Source organism: Rattus rattus, chromosome 5 (assembly GCF_011064425.1).
Source record: "Rattus rattus isolate New Zealand chromosome 5, Rrattus_CSIRO_v1, whole genome shotgun sequence".
NCBI classification, from domain to species: Eukaryota; Metazoa; Chordata; class Mammalia; order Rodentia; family Muridae; genus Rattus; species Rattus rattus.
This window is the reverse complement of record NC_046158.1, coordinates 100094340-100120934: the sequence shown is the minus strand read 5'-3', so window position 1 is coordinate 100120934 and position 26595 is coordinate 100094340. Positions and strand designations below refer to the sequence as shown.

Sequence of the window (26595 nt, the reverse complement as noted above, 5' to 3'; positions counted from 1 at the left end):
GAAAAGGAAAGAGGGAGAAGGGGGAGGGGCTTCAAAAGAATGGTGACAGTTGCCAGGCAGTGGTGGTGCATTCTTTTAATCCCAGCACTCAGAAGGCAGGGACAGGCAGGTCTACGGAATGAGTTCCAGAACAGCTAGAGCTACACAGAGAAACCTTGGCTTGAAAAATGAAACCAAACCAAAACAACATCAAAAAACAGGTTTAAGTAATATAAAGATAAACTAATAACCAATCTTACAAACTAAATAGAAAATTCTGTCATTTTAAAAGCTATTAAAAGTTGTAAAGTCATATATACTAGAGTAATTATATAATCTGCATTTATAACCATATATCATCCTCTAAATATTACTGATAATTGATTTATACGTCTTTTACCTTGAAATGCCATGCCTTTTCTTTGAGTTCATCTTGCTTCCTAATCCTAAGCAAATCTTTATGAGCAATATACTACTCATCTCTGTTCTTTTAGTTTTATAATTTCTAAAAAGGAATCTTTTCAGCTAGGAGTGGTAGTGCACCCTTTTGTTTCGAGCACTCAGGAGGCAGAAGCAGGTGGATCTCTGAATTTGAGGCCAGCCAGGGCTACAAAGAGTAATTCTTTGATAAACAGGAGGGGAAAAAAGTATTTTCTACCCATCATTCTGTCCAAGTTCAACACTTAAGAAGCACGCCCAACTCATTTTAAAAATCCAGCCTGAGTGGCAATGACAAAGAAGTCTCAGCCACTAGTCACTAGTCACTAAAGAAATAACTGATTTATTCATTCCCCACGTTTTCTCTCTTTCCTATTTTTGATTTTTCAAGACAGGGTTGTTGCCCTACCTGTCCTGGACTCTAAAGCACTTCAACAAATTCCAATCTGTTCATTTTTTGTTCTTCTTAACTTTTTCAAAATCCAGTTTAATAGAATAAATCTAGGTATTATAGCACAGTGTAAAATCATGATTATTCCCCAGAAAAAGGAAAGCTGCAAAAGTATCAGGACCGTTCTGTTCACAACTTTTGCTAGAATAATAAATAGTACACAGACATCTCTCAAAGCAAAATGTAAATTTATCTACTTTTATCAATGTTAGATACAGTGAACATTTATTACAGTATACTTCAGTAAATAGAAAAAATTAAAAATCTTTAATTTTTAATTTAAAGATCAAAGTTTAAAAAACTAAGTAAGTGCTCACGGGGAAAAACGGTTTTAATATATTTGCAATCGCTCAAAAGTTGTTTTGAGTTTGTTCAGACCATGTCTTACTACTGCACAACTGAAGCTGGCGTAAAACTCAAGAGATCTGCCAGCTTGTGCCACCATCCCTGGGAATAACATATAACAGTAGTAAACAAGGTCTAAGATTCATAACTCACACAATATGGGAGACACTCAAGAATCAATGCTCCACTTAATAGCTGCTGCAAGCTTCTTACGTCCCCTTTCTCTACTCTTGATCACTTAGTCAGCCTTACTCCTGAACCTCAGAGCAAAGTACTCTCTCTTCAGGTGACAGAAAAAATGGAATTGATTTTCAAAATTCCCAAGGCATCCCTGCTAACCAGGAACACACTCCATCTGCTAGTTAATTGCATACACAAGGAACAGAGTCCAGATTAGAATAACCTGAACGATTAAGCAAATTTTAATTTCCAGCTAGATGCACGTATCATTTTCTTTACACGGGAGGAGGTAAACCTGCTATTAAATCTTTTCTATGATACTTTTACTTTTCTATGCCATTACAAAAGCAGTACAACAGCATTATCTCACAGACATGGGAAACAAGGTCACAGTGAAAATTTCCACCACCTCCACCCTGCTCCCATCCCCATCCCTGGAATTCCCAAAGAAATGAAAATATAGATTTAACAGTGAATAAATATATTTGACTTTGGAATCCTTTAAGGAATGTCTGTCTGAGGTTACATAATTAGGAACTCTTAAAGAGTTCTGGGACTTAAAACAACTCATTTACCACTCGACACAATAAATCTCTATAGATAGTAGCCAGCCGAAAATGGCCATTAAAATTAAATAGAACCAAGGTAATTGCATAGATGAGTGACAGACATTTCTACTATTTCTTAATTAAATTTACCTGACCAGTTGCTTTTTAGGGTCTAGTATGTTCAGTAACTTGTCTGCATACACCTTCTTAGAAGCAGTAAAAAGAATGATCTACAAATTCAGGGAAAAGAAGTAATCAATTATACATGATCTAAATATGGGTACTATATTGAATAAAATAAATTACACAGGTAAATAGTCTAAGCAAATTTACCTCATACATCTGAGACATTCGCTCCAGGAATTCCCTGAAGAATGGTCTTAATCTCACATAAACCTGAAGAAACGCAAAGACACTTTTCAGCAAATAAACATAAAATAAAAACCATCTTAAGATATTGTGCTCTAATTTTGGATTGTATTATAATTTAAAAGTTCCTATTTTAAAGCAATAGAGATATTTACTGAGTACTACTCAAAACAAATATATTTCATGTACCAAAAGCACTTAAGACAGTCTTTTAGAGAGATAGTAATTATTGTTTTATTTTTAATACCAAATACAACAGAACTTCACTGGAATGTAATTTCAAAAAACATTTCAACTAAAAATAGAAGATTTCCCTCATTATAGATTTTGATCCACCAAATCATCTCCATCTTCCAACCAGGTAGCATCCATCCAATCATTATGCAGGTTGTGTGTCCAGTTCTAAGCTGACCTGTCTCAATGACCTTCCTCAGCAAGTACTCAGAATTTCTTTAACAAACACCTCTTGAAAGCACTGCTATCTAATTTTTATATTAAGATAAGGAATAGTCAAGAAGGTAGTATCTGGATTGGTGAGTTTAAATACAGCACGCCCTTTAGTGTAGAAGGGCAGGTTTGATAAGGTAAGTACACAAAACAACACTTCTCAAAGCCACTGCTCAGGATATATTAAAAAAATATGTGGACTGAGACAAAGTTTCTCTGTGTTGTCCTGGCTACCCTGGAACTTGCACTGTAGATCAGGCTGGCCTGAAACTCAGAGATGTGAATCCTGGGATTAAAAGTGTGTGCCACCACCCGGCTATATATTATCCAGTTTTTTTCTTAACACTGTTGCTCTTGTACTCTGCAATATTCAGAAAAAGCACACAAATGTAAGCCATAAGTAATCACTCAAACTACATTTTCCAGTCTGCCATTTATATTTACTTGATCACTAAATTTTATAAGTTTTGTACTCCCCTGAAAGGTGGGTATTGCTTTCAGATACCGTAAACAAACAAACAAGCATGCAAGCAAGAATTCATTAAACTGAGTTAACTAGACTGTGACATAGTACAAGCCTGTGCTGAGTATACATTTAATGCAGGCTTAGTTTTCAATTTCAATTCTGTCATCTACATAAAAATGTTTCTGTGACAAAAATGCCAGTTCTGGGAATGTTTTATGGTAAAACAGGGAAAGCATGCAACAAAGAAAATCACAAAAAGTGACATTTTCCAATGACTCCAGATTAGATTAAACCTGTAATTGCATTATACATATATGTTTGTTATCATGCTATTATTATCTTTAACTAAAACATACATCTTAGAATCTGACACTGCTTTCAGAATGAAGAGTAGCACTAAAGATGGGAAAGTACACTGCTAGTGTTTCCTTCACCCGAGAACATAACGAGTAAGAAGAGTTGCCCATCAAGGTTCCTATCTGCAGAACAGATTCACCACTTTATCAGAAAGGTATCACAGAAAGGTTGGAAGACAGATAATACAGTGGTTGATGGGGAAAACATACTAGAAAAAAAAAAAATAAGGGTCAGGTCTTCAATAAGACCATAGGGAGCTGTACCATGTGACACAGACACAATCATAAGCAAAAATAGTAGAGATGAGATACAAGCCCAAAACTGCCTTTGTTATTAAACGTGAGCAGGTATATGACAGTCAGCAAGGCCTAAGTTCTGTTCTAAAGGAATTGAAAGTATGTATAATATAGTCTCGCTTGTTTATTAGATCTATTTGCTGGAGGCAAGGTGTGTACATGCCACACCACTGGTCAAAGGACAACTTTCAAAAATCCACTTTTTTGGCCCAGCGATCAAACCCAGATTGTCAGGGTTTGTGACAAGTCTTTTCCTGCTGAGCTATCTTGTTGGCCTCAAAAGCTTAGTCCTTGACATTTAAAAGTTTAATTCTTGTTATTTAATTATATCAGGTCACACAGATAGACATGTGCATCATTTTAAATGCTTCAAACCTGATTCCTCAAGTAACCATTAGCTCTTTTCCGTTTCCAAACTTCAGTCTCATAAAGGATTCCGTTCTAAAGTATCCAGTCCTCATTTTCTACCAACTATACTCCTTCAGACTCAGAGCTTTTTGTCTTATGTTGAGACAGAGTCTTACTGTGCAGCCCAGACCAGTCTAGAACTTACTATGTAGCCAAGATGGCTGGATACAGGGGGTAATCTTTCCTGCCCCAGCCTTCTCAATGCTGATGTTACAAGTGTGAGTAAGCAACCATGCCCAACCAAACCTATCTGTGCAAACTCACAAAGACCAAAAGAATGAGTTCACTCTACTTTTCTTTTCTTGCAAACCTACAGCAATGCTACTTAATTTAAATCTCTTCACAACAAACCACATGTATTTTGGAAAAAAAAATAATGCCTACTGGTAGTAAAAAGTAATTATCTGTAAGACTGACAATCACTCAAAAGTGAGCATTTGTGAATATTATGCCAAATTTCTAAATATTAGAAACATTAGAATCTGCTGGGTGGTAGTGGTGTGAGTGTATGCTTCTAGTCACACCACTCAGGAGGCAGAGGCAGGCAGATCTTAGTGAGTTCGAGGCCAGCCTAGTCTGCATAGGACAGCCAGGGCTACACAAAGAAAACCTAGAAAACAACAAAACACCAATAACAAAAACCATTAGACTTTATTAGAAACTTGTCTTACTAAAATTTAAATTTTATATAGAAGAATTACATAAGAAAATAGTATACTACATTAACAGCACTTGACAATGAATAATAGCTTGTTTTCTGCATCTTCCTTGGTATCATGTCAATGAAAACTAAAATATACGAACAGAATCATACTTAGTAAAAGTCAATTGCTTCGAAAACTACTTAAAAATTGTTAACTCTAGATAAGTTCAAATTTAACTTATTTATATTTGTTTATCAAACTTTCATCTCTTAACAGGACCAAGAATCTTCTTAAAAGAAATACTTTACATGAGTTTTAAGCACAGACACTATGATACTAACATTTAAAACAAACAAACAAACAAAAAAAACCTTTCACTGGCCATGGTGGCACACACCTTTAATTACACTTGGGAGGCAGAGGCAGGCTGATCTCTGAATTTGAGGTCAACCTGGTTTACAGAGCAAGTTCTAGGATGTCCAGGGCTACACAGAGAAACCCAGTCTCAAAAAAAAAAAAAAAAAAAAGTCTTCAGTATATTTTTAAGAATACCCTTTAAACTTATTGATATATAATTTTAATTTTTATAAATAGTAATTTTATAAGGTGGGATTATTTGTTCTAGGTTTACATGTGTGCTCCGCTTACACAGGCCCTGGGGTCTGTTAACAGCACTGAAAGAAACATACATTAGAACTCACTGGAGACACAGGCCTTTAACCCCACTACTCTAGAGGTGGAAGCACAGGATTTCGTTGAGTTTAATATCAGTCTAAGCTACATTATGACTTAATGTATCAAAAATAAGAGATAATTAGCGAATACTTCTTATTTAATAACTGGAGACAAGTACAGTTGTCCATGTCATCTCTACACATGCGATCTCTGCACTTGGGTAGCAGAAAACAAATGACACTGAAGTTTTTGAAGAATTAAATGCTGTCATTATCTGGGGAAAAGATTATTATAGATACATAGTTTCCTCATCTATAAATGGATCCCAATGTTATAAAGGTTAGATAATACACATAAAGCATTTGGTATTGTGGCCACACATTTGAAGTGATAAAAGCTGTTAACTATTATTACCTACCTCTTTATTTAAAAGTAACCAGTCACCAGTAGCCAATATTATTAAATGGGGCAGAAATGAACAACCAAAATTCTAGAGAGAACATACAGTTCTTTTAAGAGAACCCAGTCTCTTAAAAGAGAAATATTATTGATTCCACTAATGTTTTCTTAGCATTAGTATCGAACACAGAAACAAAGGCCAAATCTTCTCCCAGGATAGAAGACTACTCTAGTAGGAGCCATGGAGGGCTCAACTTCAAAACCCACATCATCATTTGCTTCACCCAGTTCTAGTGAGATGCATGCAGACAAAGTATTTGTAGAAGGAATAAATATAGGGATGTACAGGGAAGGGCTGAAACATCAATCAGTTTCTCCTTAACTATGGAAACAGAATTCAATCTGAAAAGGGATTCAAATAGGATAAATTGAAGTTTAATGTATTAAATTGTCAATGAAACATAAATGTTTATTATGGAAAAATGGCCATTTATTTGTACATAAATTTAAGTATATAATACATAAATAAAACTTTTAATGACATATTAAGAGAAACTGCAATTATTTTAAGAGCAAAAAGAAAGTAGCCATGTTAAAAAATGTTGCCTTTAAAAAAACACTCTAGTATATACCAGAATGGTGGCTCAAGCCTTTAATCCCAGCATTCCAGAGGTAGAGACAGGTGGATATTTGTGCTATTAAGACCACCCTGATCTACAAGGGCACATTCTAGACCAGTCAGGGTTTTACAGTGAGACTTTCTCCAATAGCAGCAGCTGTAGTAGTAATAACATCAACAATAACAAATCATTCTAGCAATCAAATTGAGGGATTATGAGTTCTAGGCCAGCTTGGGCTCCACAGTGAGACCTTATCTCAAAAATACATAAAGTTAAATAAAATCACTTTTAAGAACTCTAAAGAGGGCTGGAGAGATGGCTCAGCGGTTAAGAGCACCCGACTGCTCTTCCAGAGGTCATGAGTTCAATTCCCAGCAACCACATGGTGGCTCACAACCATCTGTAAAGAGATCAGATGCCCTCTTCTGGTGTATCGGAAGACAGCTACAGTGTACTTATATATAATAAATGAATAAATCTTAAAAAAAAAATCTAAAGATAGTGGACGCTTCAATTTAGTGGACACTGTAGTGGACACTGTAATCAACTGTCAGCTGCTAAGTAAGAACGTTCTATGTACAGTCCATCTACTCCTCCCCACTATTCTATAGCCCAAGCAAACCTCGATTCCACATTCTCCCTGCTCAGCCTTCTAGGCTTCAACAACAGGCCTATACCTATCACCTGTCTGGCTATACAATCTGAGTTTTTTTCAATGAATCATTCCTAATTTGAAAGAGATACTTCAAGAATTCCCAATGAAATATATTTTCTAATTTTTGATAAGGAGAAAATTGTAAGTTTAATTTCTATCATTTTAAATTTAAATATTACTAATAATTATAATGAAAACATAGTGCCAATGATTACTTAATGAGAAGGATGGGAAAGTTTAAAATTATTCTGATATTGTTTTTAACACTTTGTAAAGTAAATTACTATTCACATACTATTCTCTCCTAGTTAAAAGTGACATCAATATTAAATATTAATAACCTCAAATATTATACACAGGCATAATTATGTACAAATATACACACTTATATACAACAAAATTAAGTTTATAAAACTCAGCAACAAAATAACTCTTTAATTATGAAGTCAGAATTTATAAATTTATAAAAGAAAAAATGTAGTCTGGTATTTACAACAGAATTTTTCACTTATATATTTTTCTCTTCATGTAACAAAAGTAAAGCTGGTTTTTCTAGGAAGAGTTAGAAGCCATAACTTCTAATTCTCTCTTTGTGGTGTGAAAAATATCCTGAGCTATATGATGTCCAAGAAAACAAAGTAAGAAGAGGCTGAATTTTGCTAACCATTGGGTTCTCTATTGGCCTCTTCCCCCCAACTTTCCCCATAAAAGCAACTTCTACCAATGAAAGAAAGCATCCTTTACAAGAAGCTCCCTACAGCATCCTAGCTCCTTGAGTGCTTACCATAGTCTGATTTCTGGACAGCTGACCCAAAGTTTGTTGATTTTACTGATCCTCAGAAAGCCACTCACTGGCTAAAGTCTGAATGGTGAATACAGTCAAAAAATCAGATGCCCCTGCCTTACTGTACAGAATGAGGAGATGGACAACACAGTTGCGTTTGATGCACTGTGGTGAGACATATGAGGTATCTTCTTTGTCTTCAATCAGCCACATTTGGGCTGAGTAGCTCTATTACATCTTCAAAAAACTGAGCTCCAGTTCTTGATGGAGACAGAGGAAGGTCATTGAGGAGGTGTTTCAGCTCAAGAGCTAAGTGAAAAATGTCTTTTGATTCAGTTCTGCTTGTGGATAGCAGTCATCTTCTGGATGGAAGAGGGAGTGAGATGACCTAGAGTCTTGAATTGGTGGATCTGCAGGAACAGAAACTAAATACAGTGGAGACCTCTTAACTGAGTAACACCATGAGATGGATTTCCTGACAATGTGTCAATATTAAACTAACTACAAGTTTAAACGTGCATTGGGAGTGATCATGCACCTGTTTTTTCCAAATTAAATGCATCTCTACCATTTTATGAACAAATTCTCAATCATTATGCAACAATCTTTTTTTTTTTTTAGGAAAAATGTGTATTTATTAAAAAGTACAGCAATTCAAATAATCTGTACCTTTTATGAGTCTAAAACCCTCACTTTCAAGTCAGTTCTTTCATATTTCTTATATACACAAACGAGTCTGTCTACTTCATCTATCATCAGGAGTAACTGGTCACCTTTGAGATGGACCTTTTGTTATTTCTCCATAAGAAATAGACATGTAAATACTAAATTTAGACTTGAACAATTCGTCTGTCTGAAAATTCTAAGGGTAGTATTATCTAAACTAACCCCTATTCACCAAAGTAAGAAGAGTACATATTATGAGGTATGGTAAACTAAAGTATAGTAACTACCTGGAAATTCCCTCAATCTTAAGAAAGCCTATTACTAGATCATTATCAAATTTTCATTATAAAAATAAGAATTCCAACGAATATTGGATTACTTCCCCCTAAGAATTTAAGTTTATAAATTTATAGTATATACTCATAATTATTAGATCATAGGTCAGCAAATTAGGGCCTGTTAGCCAATTATAGCCTACCACTTACTTTTTAAAATATTAAATTTTATTCGAACACAACCATATTTTTGAATAATTTTTGAGACAGGGTCTCACTATGTAGCCCACTCTGGCCTCAAACCAATGATCTTCCTGCCACAGCCTCCCCTGTACTGGGACTGCAGTGCTGGATTACAGGTGTAGGCCACCACTTCTGCTCATCTCCTTTGCATGGATGGTTCGTTTCAGGTTGGAACAGCAGAAAAAGTGGTTGCAACAATAGCCATAAAATCTAAAACTCCTGATTTAGATAATTATTAATGTAGATTTAACATAAAATCTAAAACTTGAAACTGTTTTGAAGTGAAAGAAAAATAAAAGGTAGAATTGAAATTAGATATAGATGAACCTTTACAGGCTAAACACAAACTAAAAGTAAACTCCAAAAGAGGATACTTATCTTGCCTTGATCCACAGCAAGAAGCTAATTCTTATACACTCACTGACACACATACTCATAGACACACATACGCACACACGAGAATGGGATGCTACAGAACAGATATATTTAAGAACATATAGATAAGTAAGCGCCATGGATGTGCTATGTAAAATTCACCTCAACAAATTATTTTAAAATAAGAGTGTATACAATATTTTATGGGTTTCTACCTCTAAATGAGCCATATTACATTACAGTGGTTAGATATGTTAAGTTACATCTTACCTAATAATGTGGTTTCTCCAAAATCTCTTAGCTCATCCCAGACCCTTGTGTATATTCTTCTTTGCCAGTAGATGGAGACAACACCACTGAAAGTTTAAAAGACATCATTCCCTGTTTAAAGGGAGCTTGCTGGTCTGAAAAAACTGAGGGGAGTCCTAAACCAAAGATCTCTCTGTTTTTAAAATGTCAAACACAAATCCAAGGGAAGTTACCCAGTATTAACTATGGACAATCTTTACAAGTCTAGTTGAGGGAATTAATTATGTCCTTCATAAAGTAAATTAACCATAATACTAAAACTGCAATCATCTCAACAGCTTCTAAATTCAACCTTCCTGCTCACTGCTATTTAAATAGCTGGGTTACTTTTTGTTCACTTTCAGAAAGTGCAACTCAAATATGTGAAAAGGAAGTTTCTGGAATTCTGTAAAAGTAGATATAATATATTCTGTATAGCTTTCTAAGCCTTTTATTCAAACAAAGATAATTATCCAGGTCCACGTTTAAAAGAAAAAGCAGAAATGGTGGAAGCAATAAGAAAAATTTCAATATAATACATCCATACTGAAAAGAGCCAAATCAATCTATTTCCCACATTTATTTCACTACTCAAAAAACAAAAACAAAAAACTAACAAACAAACAAAAAAAAAACAAAAGAAAAATCAATCCTAAACTAAAACCACCAACAAAACTACACACAAAACAACCCAGAAGTCATCTGTAAGAAGTCATAAATTTCAAATTGAGAAATTTAAGAATTCCCAAATAAGCTTTCCTTTTGAAACTCAAAGGCCTAAAACCAGTTTTCAAAGTCATTCAAAAATGAATAAATAAAAACCAAACTATAAAGAATAAACAACAAGGCTACTACACTGAAAACAGAGCACTAAGTCATTGCTATATTTCTTACGTTGGACTTCAGACTCCTGTCCCTTAAGTGGATTAAAGATAAGCCATCTATCTGGCAAGGAATAGCTCACTCAGAAACCAAAGAACAATTCAAAGTAAGAAAATCTTAAAATTTTATTTTATTTATCTTTTCCTCTTCCCTGAATAATGTATCAGGACTAGCAACACTTTAAAAGGAGATACTATTCAGATATTATAATACCCATCTAGATTAAATTAAAATGAAAATCACTAGTAAAATGAATTCTCATGATTCATGACTACATAAAGTACTTGGCAAAGTAGCCCTCAAACAACTATTTAACTCTAAAATCTTCTAATTCCTGCAAGACAACTGAAATCTACTTAACCAAAAAAAAAAAAAAAAAAAAGCCCAAAAAACAAAAACAAAACAAACAAACAAACAAACAAAAAAACCACTTTGTCCTTGCCCATCGAGAGCACATACAAACCAGGGACCTGGTTATTACCCACATAGCAAATGCTGCAGCTTTATTAACCCCTGGGGTTGCTTCTTCTTGACAAGAAATTTTTTAATTTTTCCAATCTTTCAGCAGCTTATGTTTGTAAGGGTTATGTGTATGTTTACAAACACAAACACACAAAAGGATTCTGCAGTTCTTTAAAGTATACTCATTTCTTAGTTATGCCAATCCTCGGATGAGAAAATTCTAATGAAAGTATGGCCAAAAGATAATCCCCAGCAAACTCTTAGCATCATTTATATTTTGCCCTGTAACCTGTCCACCAAAGACGAGAAAAATGCTCGTACCTAATGTACAGCAGTGACTGCAGGAGTCCTGAGATCTGTGATTAAATAAATTAGGTATACTGAATTATAATTTTACAGATAACATTACTGTAGCAAGTAAAAATGACCAACAAGGAGTGAATTTATTAATTGGAATTATGGGAAAAAAATAAAGACAAAAAACCCCCAGGTTATCAACCTGGCAAGTTGTTCCCGGGGATCTGTATCAGTGTTCCTTGCCTCCACCTGCTGGCAAAGATTATGAAAACTAGTAGAGATCACAAGGCAGAAAAGTTAGTATTTTTTTATTACAAAGTAATGTTTCACGTTAACTATCTAGCATAATGATTCTTTGTTAATAAACCACTAATAAATCTACAGAAAGACACACTGAACATCACAAAAATTTTTCTTCACTCAGAATGTTACCTAACAGTTTTAAAAATTAGGCTTAAAATGTCTTAATTACCTGATAAATGACATCTTGGAAAAGGACTGGAAAAGTTAGTGCTGCATCTTCCAGCTCATTCAGACTGCAGTGCACTAGCGTTTCATCCTTAAAACAAATGCAAAGAAAAACAAAACATTAACAGAAACTTCAAACAACAGTTTGATGGACGCACCATCACTCTTTGGTATTTATGTTGTATGTGATACAGCAGAGTAGGACAGAGTTTCGGTAGCTCTCATACACTTCTTAGAGCAGTAGCAGCATCGGAGCCTCCAGAAGCATAGCTCTATCTCTGAGGAGTCACACTCAGTGGGCTATGCTCTGCGCTGTGATAAACTTCTCAGCTCCCTCTAAAGCAGGCTCAAGTCTAAAACCACTGCCTGAGTTATGCAGTTTTAACTTTTTGTTAAAGAACATGTTACTCCTCTTGTAATGTAACTTCTTATTTAGTTTTCTAAAGAAAGTCTCACTCCATAGTCCAGGCTGACCTCAAATTCATGATTCAGTTCTCATATCACCTGAGTGCTGAGGTTAAAGAACCACATGTCACCACAATCAGCATATATACTAACTACATTTCCTTGCCATTAGCTCATGAAAGCTTATAATCTAATTACTTGATTTCTCATATAACTCACTTTCAAACTTTCTATGAAAAAGAATTTTAATTTAGGATTAGATGTTATTTATACCAGAGTATACTTCATCAACTAAATACCCAATGAAAACTTACCATATTTGAATAACAGATCATGATTTCTTACCAAGAATAAGAAAAATAAGAAAGCAGTTCAAGAAAAATGTTAAGTCAATACATTTCTCAAAACCTAAATGTTAAAAAGGACAGAGGATATAGGTGAGTTGGAAGAATCAAGTTCTCGAATTGACTCCCAGTACCACATTAACCAGGTAAGGTGGCACGTGTCTATTATTCTTAGCACTTAGGAAGGAGAGGAAGGAAAACCAGGTCATCTTTGGCTACATAATCAATCCAAGGACAGCTTAGGCTATCTCAAAAGTAAAATGAAAAAAAAAAAAAAAGTAAAATGTGCTGCCAGTAACCACCCTCAAATTTTTCAAAGGGCTTATTAAAATTGTTGGATTATGTTGGTACACACCCTTAATCCTGGCACTTAGCAAGCAGGGGCAGACAAAATCTAGGAAGCAAGGGCTTCACAAAGAAACCCTATTTCAAAAAACAAGTCAATTAAAATGAGAAATGAATGTCCATATCTTATAATTCCACATTACTAGATGCTGTTTTTTTTTGTTTTGTTTTGTTTTGTTTTGTTGTTGCTGTTGTTTTGAGACAGTTTCTTGGTATAGCCCTGGCTGTCCTAGAACTCACTCTGGAGACCAGGCTGGCCTCAAGACATCTGCCCACATCTGCCTCCTGAGCACCAGAATTAAAGGTATTCACCACCACGCTTGGCTGGCTGGCTGGCTGGCTGGCTGGCTTTCTTCCTTCCTTTCTTCCTTGCTAAGTCTCTAAATAAACATGTGTATATGTGGATATGTGTGAGGTATGTATTTGGGGCACAGGGTCAGTGCCTTGCACATGCTAAGCAACTTTGCTATCACCACTGAACTATATATTCCCCAACCTCTTCTTTTTTCTCTATGTAGTTAGCCACTCTATACAGTCAGCCTTAACTCTACTTGCCTCAGCCTTCCAACTGCTGAGTAAGTGCTAATATAACACACTGGGCTCCCTGCTAACACTACCAAAATAAGAAGCCAGGTGCAGTGGCATACGATCTCAAGCACTTGGAAGGCTGAGGTAGGAGGAGTGCAATAAATTGAAGGTTTGAAATCAGCTTGGTCTATAAAGCAAACGTTGGGCTAACTTGTGCTACACAGCAAGATCTTGTCTTAAATATCACACCCTTAGAATGAAAGTCAAGATATCTTAGTACTTATAAGGCTAAAAGAGGAATAAGGGTTCAAGGCCAACATAGGTTACACAGGCAAAAGTGTGTGTGTGTGTGTGTGTGTGTGCGCACACTCGCGCACTTATCACATACTTGTAGGTATATGTTTATATATAGCAAGAGCAAATAAAACTGCATTTTCAAAGACTCCTAGCATCTTAAGGTATAAAAATTCTTCACCTACTTCAATAAACTATTTGTTCTCAGACACTTCTTTCTCCCTCCACATTAAACCTTCACCTTCCAATCAAAATATGGCTAAATTTCATTATAACTACACCAACTCCTAAATCTCAAATGTAGCAAAATCTCTAATTTCTCCTTCCATTTCTTCTTCCTGAACTAGTCATGACCAATTTTAACTTTTTTCTTCTCTTTACATTTATTCTCTTAAAATACTTTAGGATTTTTGTTTTCTTTTACATCTCTGAATAATAAAGGCTATGAAGTATAAAAACATAAATATCATGCACTAATTAAAAATCATTGGGTGAGTGGTGGCACATGACTTTAATCCCAGCACTTGAGAGGCAGAGGCAGGGTGGATCCCTGAGTTCAAAGCTAGCCTGGTCTACAGAGTGAGTTCCAGGACAGCCAGGGCTAAACAGCGAAACCCTATCTCAAAAAAACAACCAAGGAAACAAATAAAAAAAAAAAAAAAAAGCAAAAGAACTGGCTTTTCTTTAAAATAAATTTCTTGAGGATTAAATCACATTTCTATTCATGAGACACTAGCAATAAAATGTTTTCCAGCACAGTGCATCAGATATACCTTTTGATGGTATTAGAAAACTATAAGCAAATAGTAAATGTGGTACACAAACACACACATACCAAAATGGGTTAGCAAAAGATAGGATAATCAATTCAAAGTTCTTTTTTACTTTACTTTACATTTATAAAATGTAAATTTTTTTCAGACAGAAGTCTTGCTAAATTGCCTGGCCTGGGCCCAAACCTTCACAAGCTATTCTTGTGTCCCAGTCTCAGCCGCTTTCCATAGTTCAGGCTGCAAAGCATATAAAATCACGCCCCATACCAGGTGTGTAATATATAAATTTTAAGTCACATCAAGGTGGGGAAAAAAATCAACTATTTAAAAAAGTTAATTGGTAATTAAATAAATTGAAAAATAAACAGAAAAATAGGGCTAGGGATAGAGCTCAGCTGGTGAAGGGCTTTAGCATGTAAAATGCCCTAGGTTTATTCCTTAATACCAAACACAGGCATGGTGTTACATACACAGCACACCTTAGATCCCAGTCTGTGGAAAGTGAAAATAGCAGGTTCACAAGTTCAAGCTACAAGTACAATTTGAGGCTGGCCCTGGCTATATGAGACCTTGTCTTAAGTGGGGAACGGGTAGAAAAGGACATGTTCTTATGTTAACTTACTGAAGTCAAATTGTATTTGATCAGAAAGACAAGATTCTAAAAACAAAAGGAAATCTAAATTCCAATACAATCAAATCACAGGAGCTTTATGGTGCTGGAGAGATATTCAGTAACTAAGAAAATCTGTTGCTCTTACAGATGATCTGGGTTCAGTTACAACCATCCATTAACTCCAGTCCCAGGGAACTGTTTCTATTGTAGGCAAAATATAAAAATAAATACAACTTTTTTAGGCAAAAGATATAATGTAGTATATAATAACACTTGTCTTGCATAGTAAGACCCTGTATCCACCCAACATCTCAAAATATCGAATCAAAATAAAATAAAAAAAAAAAAAATCACACACATACCAAAATGGGTTAGCAAAAAAATGTGGGTCTTGAGAATGTAAAGAAAAACATTCATTTAAATGCAAAAGTAAAAAGTCTTATTTATTTTCAAAATGTGCCCGTCTCAAACAAACTAGTCTAATGTTAGGGTGCCTAAATAAAAGCATCCTCAGAACGTACATATGGTGAATATAATGACTGCCTATTCATTTGTAGTCTGAACTTTAGCCCTTATTCTTTATGCTGGTAAAGATGCCACTCACCAGATCTAAGACCAGGGAGAACTCCGGTGTGCTTCTCGTTTTCAGAGGAAGAGCAGGTTTCCTATTTAGTTGTTCTTCTGTCAGAGGCGGAACATGTTTGATGAAATAATAGCTATAAATCAAATTTTAAAAAAATTTCAACATTTCTATGTTTCATATATATATATATATAAAACAGTACTAAATTCTAAATTTTAATTAGCTTATCATATGTTTAGCTATAGAGAACTTGCCTAGAATGTGCAAGGCTTTGGGTTTAATCCTTCAAGAACAGAATAAAGCAGGTTTGTGATGGCTAGTCTTTTATATCTACCTCACTGGACTTTATTAAATTGGCACAAAAGGAAGTGCTATGCCAGACTGAATTTTAAATCATAACTAGACTCAAACACATCTTCATTAATCCTAACTGGAAGAATTAACCCATTTTCACCTATAAAAAGTAAAGTGTGCTTATTCCTGTAGTGTAGCTGTTCTCAACCTGTGGGTCATGACCCTTGGAATAAAAGGAGTCTTTCATAGGGGTTTCATATCAGATACCCTACATGTCAGATATTTATGTTATGATTCATAACAGTAGAAAATTATAGTTATAAAGTAGCAATGAAGATAAATTTATAGTTGGGAGTCACTACAACATGAGAAACTGTATTAAAGGGTCACAGTATTAGGAAGGTTGAAAACCAGTGCTATAGTGTAAAACTCCAGGCCTCAGAACCCAGTGAATTCTTAGATAGTATTTTTTGCATGCTGATGGTAGTATAAATGGCCCATCTTCTAGACTGAGAACACAGACTAATGCTTTGGGTCTGGATTCAGACATCTGTTTGGATCCTACTGGTAGCAAAACACAAAACACTGACTATGTAACCTCTTTTCACTACATGTTTGGCACTGAGATGACCATGTGACCTTTTATTAAATGCATGTTTGGCTTTGAGAAGTGCTCTGGAACCTTCTTTTCAAGATCATGAGTTGATCCTCTATATTGTGGTTGGTAATCAGTATTTCTTTGCATGTCACAACTGATTAAGAAAAGTTTTTGGGTTTTTTTTTTTAGCTCAGTGGTAGAGCACTTGCCTAGAAAGCGCAAGGCGGGCTGGAGAAATGGCTCAGCGGTTAAGAGCACTGACTGCTCTTCCAGAGGTCCTGAGTTCAAATCCCAGCAACCACATGGTGGCTCACAGCCATCTATAATGAATCTGATGCCCTCTTCTGGTATGTATGAAGATACCTATATTATACTCATATAAATAAAAAAAAAAAAAAAAAAAAAAGCAAGGCCCCTGGGTTCAGTCTTCAGCTCGAAAAAAAAAAAGAAAAAAAAGTTCTTTGATGCTTAGAATAAGGAAGTCCCCCAAAATGACATATTTTTTTTTCTTTGCCATTAGCTCATAAGGCAAACACTTATCAAGCCTTTTAACTTTTCTGATTTATTTCTATTATGACTGCTGAGTACATACTGAGTTACTTAGTAACTTCCTGTATAGTTGTAAGAGGACCAATGGCAATGACAGTTCTCAACTTGGTTGTCATCTTTTGCTAGCCAGTCACTCCCTCTTCCCCTTCAAGTTCCAACATAATTTACTATTGATGTTGTCAGTGTGTCATGTTTTACAACACATTTTAAACTCATGAGAAAATGGCTTGAGTTTGCTTTCTGTTTTGTTATCACCTCTGTAATATAAAATAAACATCAAGGGCTGGGCATAGTGAGCGGCTCACACCTTTGACCCCAGCACTTGTTAATTTGAAGCCACCCTGGTGTACATTTTGAGTTCCAGGCCAGCCAGAGCTACACTGTGAGATCCTATCTAAAAATAAACAAAAAGCATAACTTAAGCAATAAGTCATTAGCAAAAGAAAAAATGTAAGAACTGTCATTGAAATGATGTACAGTATTTCCTCATTTATATATTCCATACCAAAAGATTTATTTCAACCATGCTAAGGATGTAATTATTTTTGCAACAATCTAACAGGATCACCTAGAAAACTAGAATTCTGTGTATATCTTAAGGGTGTTTCCAAAGATATTTAACTATGGGCCAGGGTCCCAACTGAATAAAAAATCAAAGGTGAAAGCTAGCCACAGTCTTCCCTTCTCTCTGCTTTCTGACTGTAAATACACTGTAATCAGCAGCCTCCAATTGCCTGGTACAATTAGCATGGTCTCACTGCCACATCCCCACTATGCTGGACTTATCCTCAAGTTTGGACGCAAACCAAAAAACCCTTCCTGAGGTATTTGGTCACAGCAATGAAGCCATAAATAATTCAACACTTAACCGAGTAAACTAATTTAGAAAACATGTAAGGAAAGTACATAGATTAGTGTTTCCAAAAAACTCATGAAGTACTAATACCCACAGCTCAAGGTCACAAGCTCTTTGTAAAACAGATGTCTCTATTCATGAGATTATCTCCCACTTCCAGGCTGGAGTATCCTACTAAAAATGCATCTAATGTTCCTAGACTAGCAAACATGTATTGAAAAAATATAAAGCCTAAGTTAAACAATGCATACTGGTTGTCTGCCCTTAGGAATGCCCAGGTGAATGAGATGAGGTCCAGTGTCCAACATCATGACAGTCTCCTGTTATGTGCTGCTGACTTGAAAAAGTTGAAACTCAATATCCAAAGTAAGATCTTCTGCTAGACAAATATTTCCAATTTTATTATGAAAACTGAAAATTTTTGAAGAAAAAATTGATAACCAGGAAACAACTCACGGGTCAAATACTTCCCAGTCTTCCTCATAGGTGGCCTCTGCATGAGCTGATGAGTAACCACTCTCTGGAGCTACTGGTGCTATTTAATAAGAAGCAAAAAAAGGTTACTTTCAGACAACTGTCACAAAATACACATTTTTATTGTTTCTACAAGGAGCTTTCTGTATTTTAGATTAATGACCTATCTTTACAGCAAATTTAGTAAAACAAATGACTACACCCAAAGAAAATTACTGCTATGGATAACATGCCTAACTACAACATGGCTAGTAAATTAAGATGTCTATCTATGAACTAAGAAGAACTAAGAAGAAATCTACTATTAATAGAAGATAATATTCAGCAATAAAAACAACAGCAAAAAAAAAATAGTGTGCTAGTTAGTTTTTTATTAAGAGCTAGAGTTCTTTTAGAAGGGGAACCTCAGTTAAGAAAATGACTCTAGGGGTTGGGATTTAGCTCAGTGGTAGAGTGCTTGCTTAACAAGCGAAAGGCCTCAGCTCCGGAAAAAAAAAAAAAAAAAAAAAGAAAAGAAAAAAAATGAAAGAAAATGACTCTATCAGACTGGCCCACAGGCAAGTCTGTGGGAATTTTCTTGATTAACCGTTGGTGTACAAGTATGTACTATGTACTATGGGTGGTGCCGCTCTTGAGAAAGTGGTCCTGGTTTATACAAGCAAAACAAACCAAAAAACCAAGCTATGTGAGCCACAAGGAGAAATAATAACAAAGTTCCTGTACAGCCTCTGCTTCAGTTTCTGCTGTGACTTGGCTTTTGTTTTATTTTATTTTACTTTTTTTTTTTTTTGGACTGGCCTGGCGCTTCCTAGGCAAGCTCTACCACTGAGCTAAATCAACCCGGCTTTTGTTTTATTTTTTAAGTTTTTTTTTTTTTTTTTTTTTTTTTTGAGACAGGGTCTCTATAGTCCTGGCTATCCTTGAATTAAAGCCTGTGCCACTACACCTGCCTGGCCTAAGTTGCTTTTTATACAGCAATAAAAAACAAGCCAGAGCAATCAGTTTCTAAATGGACAGTATTTACATGTGCTAGTAGTAAAACAGAGAGCTGTGTACTTATATGTAGTCAGTAATACAGTTGTAAAATCTAAACCCCATAAGCACTCCTTAAGCAGTCCACTAATCCTGAACAGAGATGCAACTTGAGCATTATGTTAAGTAAAATGAGCCAGATAAAAAGAGCACATAAGCTCAGTGTATGGCTGCCACGAGAGAGGCTGATCACCAGGCACAGTTTCAAGCAAGAAGCTCTCATGTGCTATTGCACCAGGACTGCAGATACAAAAATGTACTATAGCAAAAAGCTAGAAAAAAAAAAAATACGGCAGGTTTAGCCTAATTTAAATATTATAAAATGTACATGTGAATAAAACATCACATAGCACACACCTTGTCTCCCCATTTGTGTCTGTATGTAGATAGAATGTTACTGTCTTATTTGTTTTTGTTATTTTGAAACAATGTCTCACTAGGTAGACCAGATCAGCTCTGAACTCACTATATAGTCTAGGATGGCCTCAAACTGCTAATTCTCTTGCTTCAGCTTCCCAAGTGCTGCAGTTATAGGAATGCGCCACCATCCCTGCCTTTTCTTTCTTGCTTAGATTTATTTTACTTTATATGTATGGCTGTTTTGTCTGCATGTATGTATGTGCACCACGTAATGACCGGATCAGACACTGTTTGATCCCCTAGAACTGGAGCTACAAATGGTTGTAAACCTGAACCCAGGGTCCTCTATAAGAGAAGGAAGTGTCTCTAACCAACAATGACTCAGTCATCTCTTCAGCCCTAATAGCTCTTATTGTATAAGACAACAATCTTCACTATTAAATCAAGCTGGCCTCAAACTTTTGATCTTTCACATGTTGGCAACATATGTAATTTTTCTGATATCACGTAAATCTAAAAGAAGGAAGGTAAGGGTTGGGATTTAGCTCACTGGGCGCTTGCCTAGCAAGCATAAGGCCCTAGGTTCCGTCGTCCCCAGCTCTGAAAAAAGAAAAAAAAAAAAAAAAAAGAAAGAAGGAAGGTAAATGGGAAGGGAGAAGGAAGCAAATAGGATAGAACAGGAAATATAGGAAAATATAGGAAAGGAAACCTAAGCACAAGGAAGAGCCCAAGAAAATATATGTACATTTGTCCAGGAATTTCAAGCTTTTTTTTTTTTTTTAATGATCATAAAAGAGAAAAACTTGGAAGCTAGAGAGATGGCTCAGCAGTTAACAGCACTAGCTGCTCTTGCAAAAAAGCAAGGACTTGGAGTCAGTTTTGAGCTCCCATGTGGTTTATATTCTAACTCCAGCTCCGGGGGTTTGATGCCCTCTTCTGGCTTTGAAGAAACCAGTAACTACAAACAGTGCAAAGACATACATGCAGGTGAAACAAATACACATAATACAAAATAATGAAAATGCTTTATAAGGTGTGTGTAGAAATCAGTGACTTAGAAATCTTTGCCACCTCAAAACAATCCAGAAGCAATTCCATATTCTGTGTCCCATGATTCAATCTATTTCAGATATATTAAAATGAGAATTTTCTATAATGGTAATTTTAGCTTATTCCAAAGAAGAGGGCAAAAGTGCGTGCAAGGTAAACAAGTAATGTCTAAATGAGACAAATGTCTAAGTGCTAGGGATGTCACTAAGCCCAGCTATTTATCTCCCTTCAGCTGTTTATTTTTTGAGATGGAGAGTATAGCTATGTTACCCAGGATGGACTTTAATTCCTCTGGCTCAAGTCCTGCCTCTCAGAAACAGAGGCAGACAAGTTTCTGTGAGTTTGAGGCCAGCCTGGGGTACAGAGCGAGTTTCAGGATATTAGGGCTACACAGAGAAATCATGTCTTCAAAGTGCACCCATTCCCCCCAAAAGAACTTTAAGTAATAAGAAGCAGCATTTTTACCATTCCTAATCACTTTCTATTAACAATACTGACCTCTCTACTTATTTATATTCTTTATTTATTCTGACTTTGAAACAAAGTCTCTCTGTGGTCCTGGCTGACCTTGAATCCAAAATAGAGATCCATCTGCCTCTGCCTCTGATAAGAGATGAATGTCCCCTTTTGTCAGTCTTTTCATAACATCCAGAATACCCACAATGTGCATTTGCTACTACACTATCAAGTTGTTCTATATAGTTAGCTCTTTAATTCAATCATAGAAAGTTCATAGTCAAGGAGCCTATCTTAGTCATCTGTGTCAAATAATCCCAAAAACCACTGTAACTAGGAGTAGTAGTAATAAACCATAAGAAGCTGAGGCAGGAGGATTTTATGTTTAAGCCTAGCCTCAGGCTAAGCATGATGGTGCATGCCTTTGATCCTAGTACTCAAGAGACAAAGCATTATCTGAGTTAGAGGCCAGCCTAGTCTATAGACCCTGCTTCTGTTCCCAATATTAATGACTCACTTGTTAATCCAATAATAATAAAAAAATAATTTTTTTTTCTTTTTCTTTTTTTTTGGAGCTGGGGACCGAACCCAGGGCCTTGCGTTTGCTAGGCAAGCGCTCTACCACTGAGCTAAATCCCCAGCCCCTAAAAAAATAATTTTAATAATCTCAATAATCTTAGTAAGAGTTTGGGGGATGCTACTTTTAATTTATCAATTTAAAGCATATCTTTCCTCTTTTTCTGTTTTTTACCTTACACTAGTATTACTAGGTTGTACTTTATAGACATTTCAGTTATACCCATTTTATTTAGTACTTAGCAATGGAGATGGAATCCATAGCATTGTGCTAACAAGGCCCTCTACCAAACAAGCCACGTCCTCAGTCCCATCATTTTTTTTAAACATCTGAACACAGAAGACATGGTAGCACATGCCTTTAATTCCAGCACTCACTCAGGAGGCAGAGGCAAACAGATCTCTGAGTTTAAAGCCAGTTTGATCTACATAGGACAGCTGGAGCTACATAATGAAACCCTGTCTCAAAAATAAAGAAAAATGGCCGAACACAATTAGATCTTGTACTTTTTTTTAAAAAGATTTATTCACTTATTATATATTATATATATATATATATTATATATAAGTATTATCTTCAGACACACCAGAAGAGGGCATCGGATCTCTTTACAGATGGTTGTGAGCCACCATGTAGTTGCTGGGAATTAAACTCATGACCTCTGGAAGAGCAGTCGGGTGCTCTTAACCACTGAGCCATCTCTCCAGCCCATGATCTTGTACTTTTTATGATCATGTACCACAGTACTTAGAAATAATAAATTCAGACCTTGTGTACACACCTTGATGTCAACTAGTGCAGGAATGTAGCAGTTAGAACGTTGTAAAGACCTAAGATAAGCTGCCGAGCTTGGGCTAGTGAAAGAATCTCGTCTGGGCAAGAGTGTCTCCACTAATGAATCAGACCGTTCTAAAGGTACGAGACTGCCTCTCTCTACAGCCACTTTAATCTTAAATGTCTAAGGCTATTGCATATGATGACAGGATTCAGGGACAAATCTTGCTCAGTCTCCTTTTAACTTCAAGTAAGAAAAACTTAAGCATTCAATCTGTCCACTTAAAAAATATTGATGGGGTTAGGATTTGGCTCAGTGGTAGAGCGCTTGCCTAGGAAGCGCAAGGCCCTGGGTTCGGGTCCCCAGCTCGAAAAAAAAAAAAAAAAAAAAAAAAAAAATTGAACACTGTGTTTTTATAACTATAAAATCTGTTAAGGGAATATTTTCTTCACCTGTAAGGGGTGGGATATCCCGAGTAACTGTTTCTTCTGCTTCTTCTAAACCATTATTGAGTGATGGCCTCACTTGAACTGCTTGATTTGAGTAGGCCGCTCCATTAGCTGACGTAGTGCTGGTAGTGATTTCATCCACCTGTTCCATGTCAAGTTGTTTCACTATCTCCTCAGCTTCCACAGCCTGTCCCGGGGAATCTGAACCTGACGTTCCTGGAATTGTTTATCAACAAACCATGAATCACTTCCAATCAAATATTAAAAAGGCTAAATGCAAACAACATTATGATTTATTTTTTTTAGATTACTCATACAAAACCTCCGTTTGGAGGGTACTATTATTTGAAATTATCTATAAAAAGCTAAACAATGGAGATTAAGGTATTTTGTCTTTTAGTAGTAGGCATTGAACCTAGAGATTCACACATACTAGGCAAGCCCTCTGCCACTGAGTTGTACCCTCAATCTCTACTCAACTTTTAAGGCATGGTATCACTAAGTAGTTCAGTCAGGGCTTGAAAATTCATCCAATCCTCCTGCCTGAGCCTCCCCAATAGCTGGGGACTACAGACAGTCTGTGCCACTAGGCCTAGCTGCATATAATTTATGAACAGAGTTTTCATTAAGTTCTTAAATAGTCTGCGAACACCTCCTAAGTCAAATAACTACAACTCAGAACTTTCCATTAAAGTACTAGATGTAAGTCATTTGATAAACATTATCACCAAACAGCTCTTTATCTTCCGGTTCAAATACACTAAGCTAAGCCTTCGAGCATGATGGCAACTACAATTTCCAACCAGAGAAGTTATCCAAGAACAGGCTAGATGTTCTCCTAACCATCAGAATCTTTTTACTAAAAGACCCAAGGTTAAATCATTTTTAAAAAACATAATAGTAACTGTTAAGACATGATTAATTTCTCAATAAGCTTCCATTTAAGTAACACAGAATAAAGAATTACCCAATTCTTCTCCCACTATGAAATACTATTTCATTCTCCCTTCAAGTATAATTTTAAACAAAAATAACAAAGTCAACTTCCAGTACTCTTTATTTCCTTATACAATACTCCTCTCCCCTTAGTGCTTTAATATTAACCCCTCTCCTAAAAGAGTATGTCTTTACCTGATACCCAACCCCCAACATTTTTATCCTCCTAACTCTAATATACACTTATCTCTACTGCTACCAGTTAACTGATTTTTCACTAATAGGTAAAACAAGGAATAAAGGCAAAAGCACTACTACTTTTGAGCTTAATGCTTTTAGCCTATGTGGTTCTTTGCATCCATCTAACGTAAACTGTTGCCAACACTCTTAATTACATAAGTCTAACACACAGCTCCTGGTTTGCCATGTAGTGGAGGGCAATGCTTTGCCAGCAACTTCTTCCTTCCAGCCCCAGGAAAAAATGTCTCTATGGTGCTTCTGTGGGAGTTCCCTACCTCTGCCTGTTCTTCTGACTCCAGCTTGGTCAACAGCCTCTTAGTTTCCACACTTCTCTTCAATCTCTTACTACCAGACCTTTCTTGTTCTTAGACAAAAGGACACACTTGATTTTGTGACATCCTTGGTTTTTCTTTCACATTAAAATCCTCAGACATCTACACTTACTGCCGCCTTTCAACTCAATGGTACTGAGCTTCCAAATTCAAGTGCTACAGGCTCAGCCAGGTGTGTCTTTTTAATGCTCACCTTTCTCCTCTCTGACAAAGTATGCCAGTAAAACCAAAAGGTCTTTTTTGGGGGTGGGAGGTTAGGGTTCTTTTTTCAAGATACGGTTCTTTGTGTAGACCAGGTTGACTTCAAACTCAAGAGATGTCCCACTATGCCCAGCTCAAAAAGATCTTTAAAAACTAGAAAAACTGTAATTTTAGTTAATGTTTAACTGTCTAAAAAAATGGGTTTTACTTACCATTTTTATTTGCTGGTGAAAAAAAGTTGAAGACTGGCGAAAATATGGTCCCCAACAATGTAGTCCTTGGAGGACTACCTGAACAAGGATTATCTTCTAATTTTCCATTTTGTTTTATATGTTGATTTGTCATTTCATAACTACCAGCTTCTATGAAAGAAAAAGAAAAGATAAGGAATGTCTAGCAAACATTGCATTTCAGGTGTGTGTTATAAATCATTTTAAATATTCTTTCCTCTCAAAATATTTTGTGTAGACTTAATGTTCATGAGTGCTTAGCAAGGGAATCCTGGGGCAAATTTTTTTTTCTTTGGGGGGAGCAAATGTCTTATACATCTAATTATCTTAATGTATTTACAATGTTTATAAATGCTAACATTCACTGAGTTTTTTCAATGTTGATTTATATCTAAAGTTAAATAGCTGGAGAGGTTTCAAATCAGCACAGAACAACAGAAAATAAAGAAAATGCATGTAAGTAAGCAAACAAGTTACCAATTCCAACACACAGATACAAGGTATTGCTTATTTCAAACTTTTCCTGATATCTACCTCTAATGAATGACAAGTAAATAAATAACTTGATCCATAAACAAAGTTGTCAAAATGTTGGCCCATTTATCTTTCCTGGTGTTGGGAACTGAGCGTGCTATGCCGATACACTCACTACCAATGAGGCATAGTCCTAGCCCCAGTCCACTTACACTGGGTAATAAATAATGTAAATCTGCTTTTCTCCTTGTACTTGTTTTAATTAATAAAAGTAAATAGTTTTAGGAAAATAATTTTTAGTTTCACTTGATACTTTCCTATGCCTCTTGAATGCAGACACTGGCCTACGATGCCCAGCCTCAAAGCAGTTTTGTTTTTTTTTAAATTTTACCTTTTTTACTTATTCGTTACATCCCCACACGGCCCCCCAGTCACTCCCTCCCATAATTCTTCCCCCATTCCCCCCTCCCCTTCTCCTCTGAGGGGGTAGGGCCCCTCTTTAGTATCTCCCATAGGCCATAGCAGGTGAGGAGGGACTTCTGCTTGCAGTTAAAGGAAAGATAGCATCAAAACATAAACAAACCTCCATTGACTGGACTTTTCCGTCTTACTCGAGACAACTGTTTGTCAGGCTTTTCTCCAGTTCTTGGTGTTGATGTGATTAAATTATTATCTATATCTCGTTCAATTCTACTCCGTTTTGAAGGATTTTCTCTCTCTTCCTTAAGATATAACAGGAAAAAATTCACTGAGCATAATTATTCTGCTTTTCATTTTACTCTTTTCTTTTTTTTTTTTTTTCGGAGCTGG

The 26595-nt window shown here is 35.9% G+C and overlaps 1 protein-coding gene and 1 long non-coding RNA gene across 3 annotated transcripts in view; both read right to left on the bottom strand.

The window, feature by feature from the left end:
- Ctdspl2 (CTD small phosphatase like 2) overlaps nucleotides 1–26595 on the bottom strand; it is a 52895-nt gene that overhangs the window by 6128 nt on the left and 20172 nt on the right. The window contains exons 3-10 of one of the 2 annotated variants that reach the window (XM_032904083.1): nucleotides 26369–26507; nucleotides 25294–25443; nucleotides 23376–23588; nucleotides 18656–18734; nucleotides 15924–16035; nucleotides 12022–12108; nucleotides 2275–2337; nucleotides 2092–2171 (exon numbers count right to left, since the gene is read on the bottom strand). In XM_032904083.1, the coding sequence (XP_032759974.1) occupies nucleotides 2092–2171; nucleotides 2275–2337; nucleotides 12022–12108; nucleotides 15924–16035; nucleotides 18656–18734; nucleotides 23376–23588; nucleotides 25294–25443; nucleotides 26369–26507 (923 nt within the window). The remainder of the gene's footprint in view (nucleotides 1–2091; nucleotides 2172–2274; nucleotides 2338–12021; nucleotides 12109–15923; nucleotides 16036–18655; nucleotides 18735–23375; nucleotides 23589–25293; nucleotides 25444–26368; nucleotides 26508–26595) is intronic. The other variant, XM_032904084.1, reaches the window with a different exon arrangement.
- On the bottom strand, nucleotides 8660–11921 carry LOC116901877. Its single transcript, XR_004388028.1, has 2 exons — nucleotides 11574–11921; nucleotides 8660–9976 (listed from the first exon to the last, which is right to left on the bottom strand). It is a non-coding gene; the product is annotated as an uncharacterized LOC116901877 (long non-coding RNA).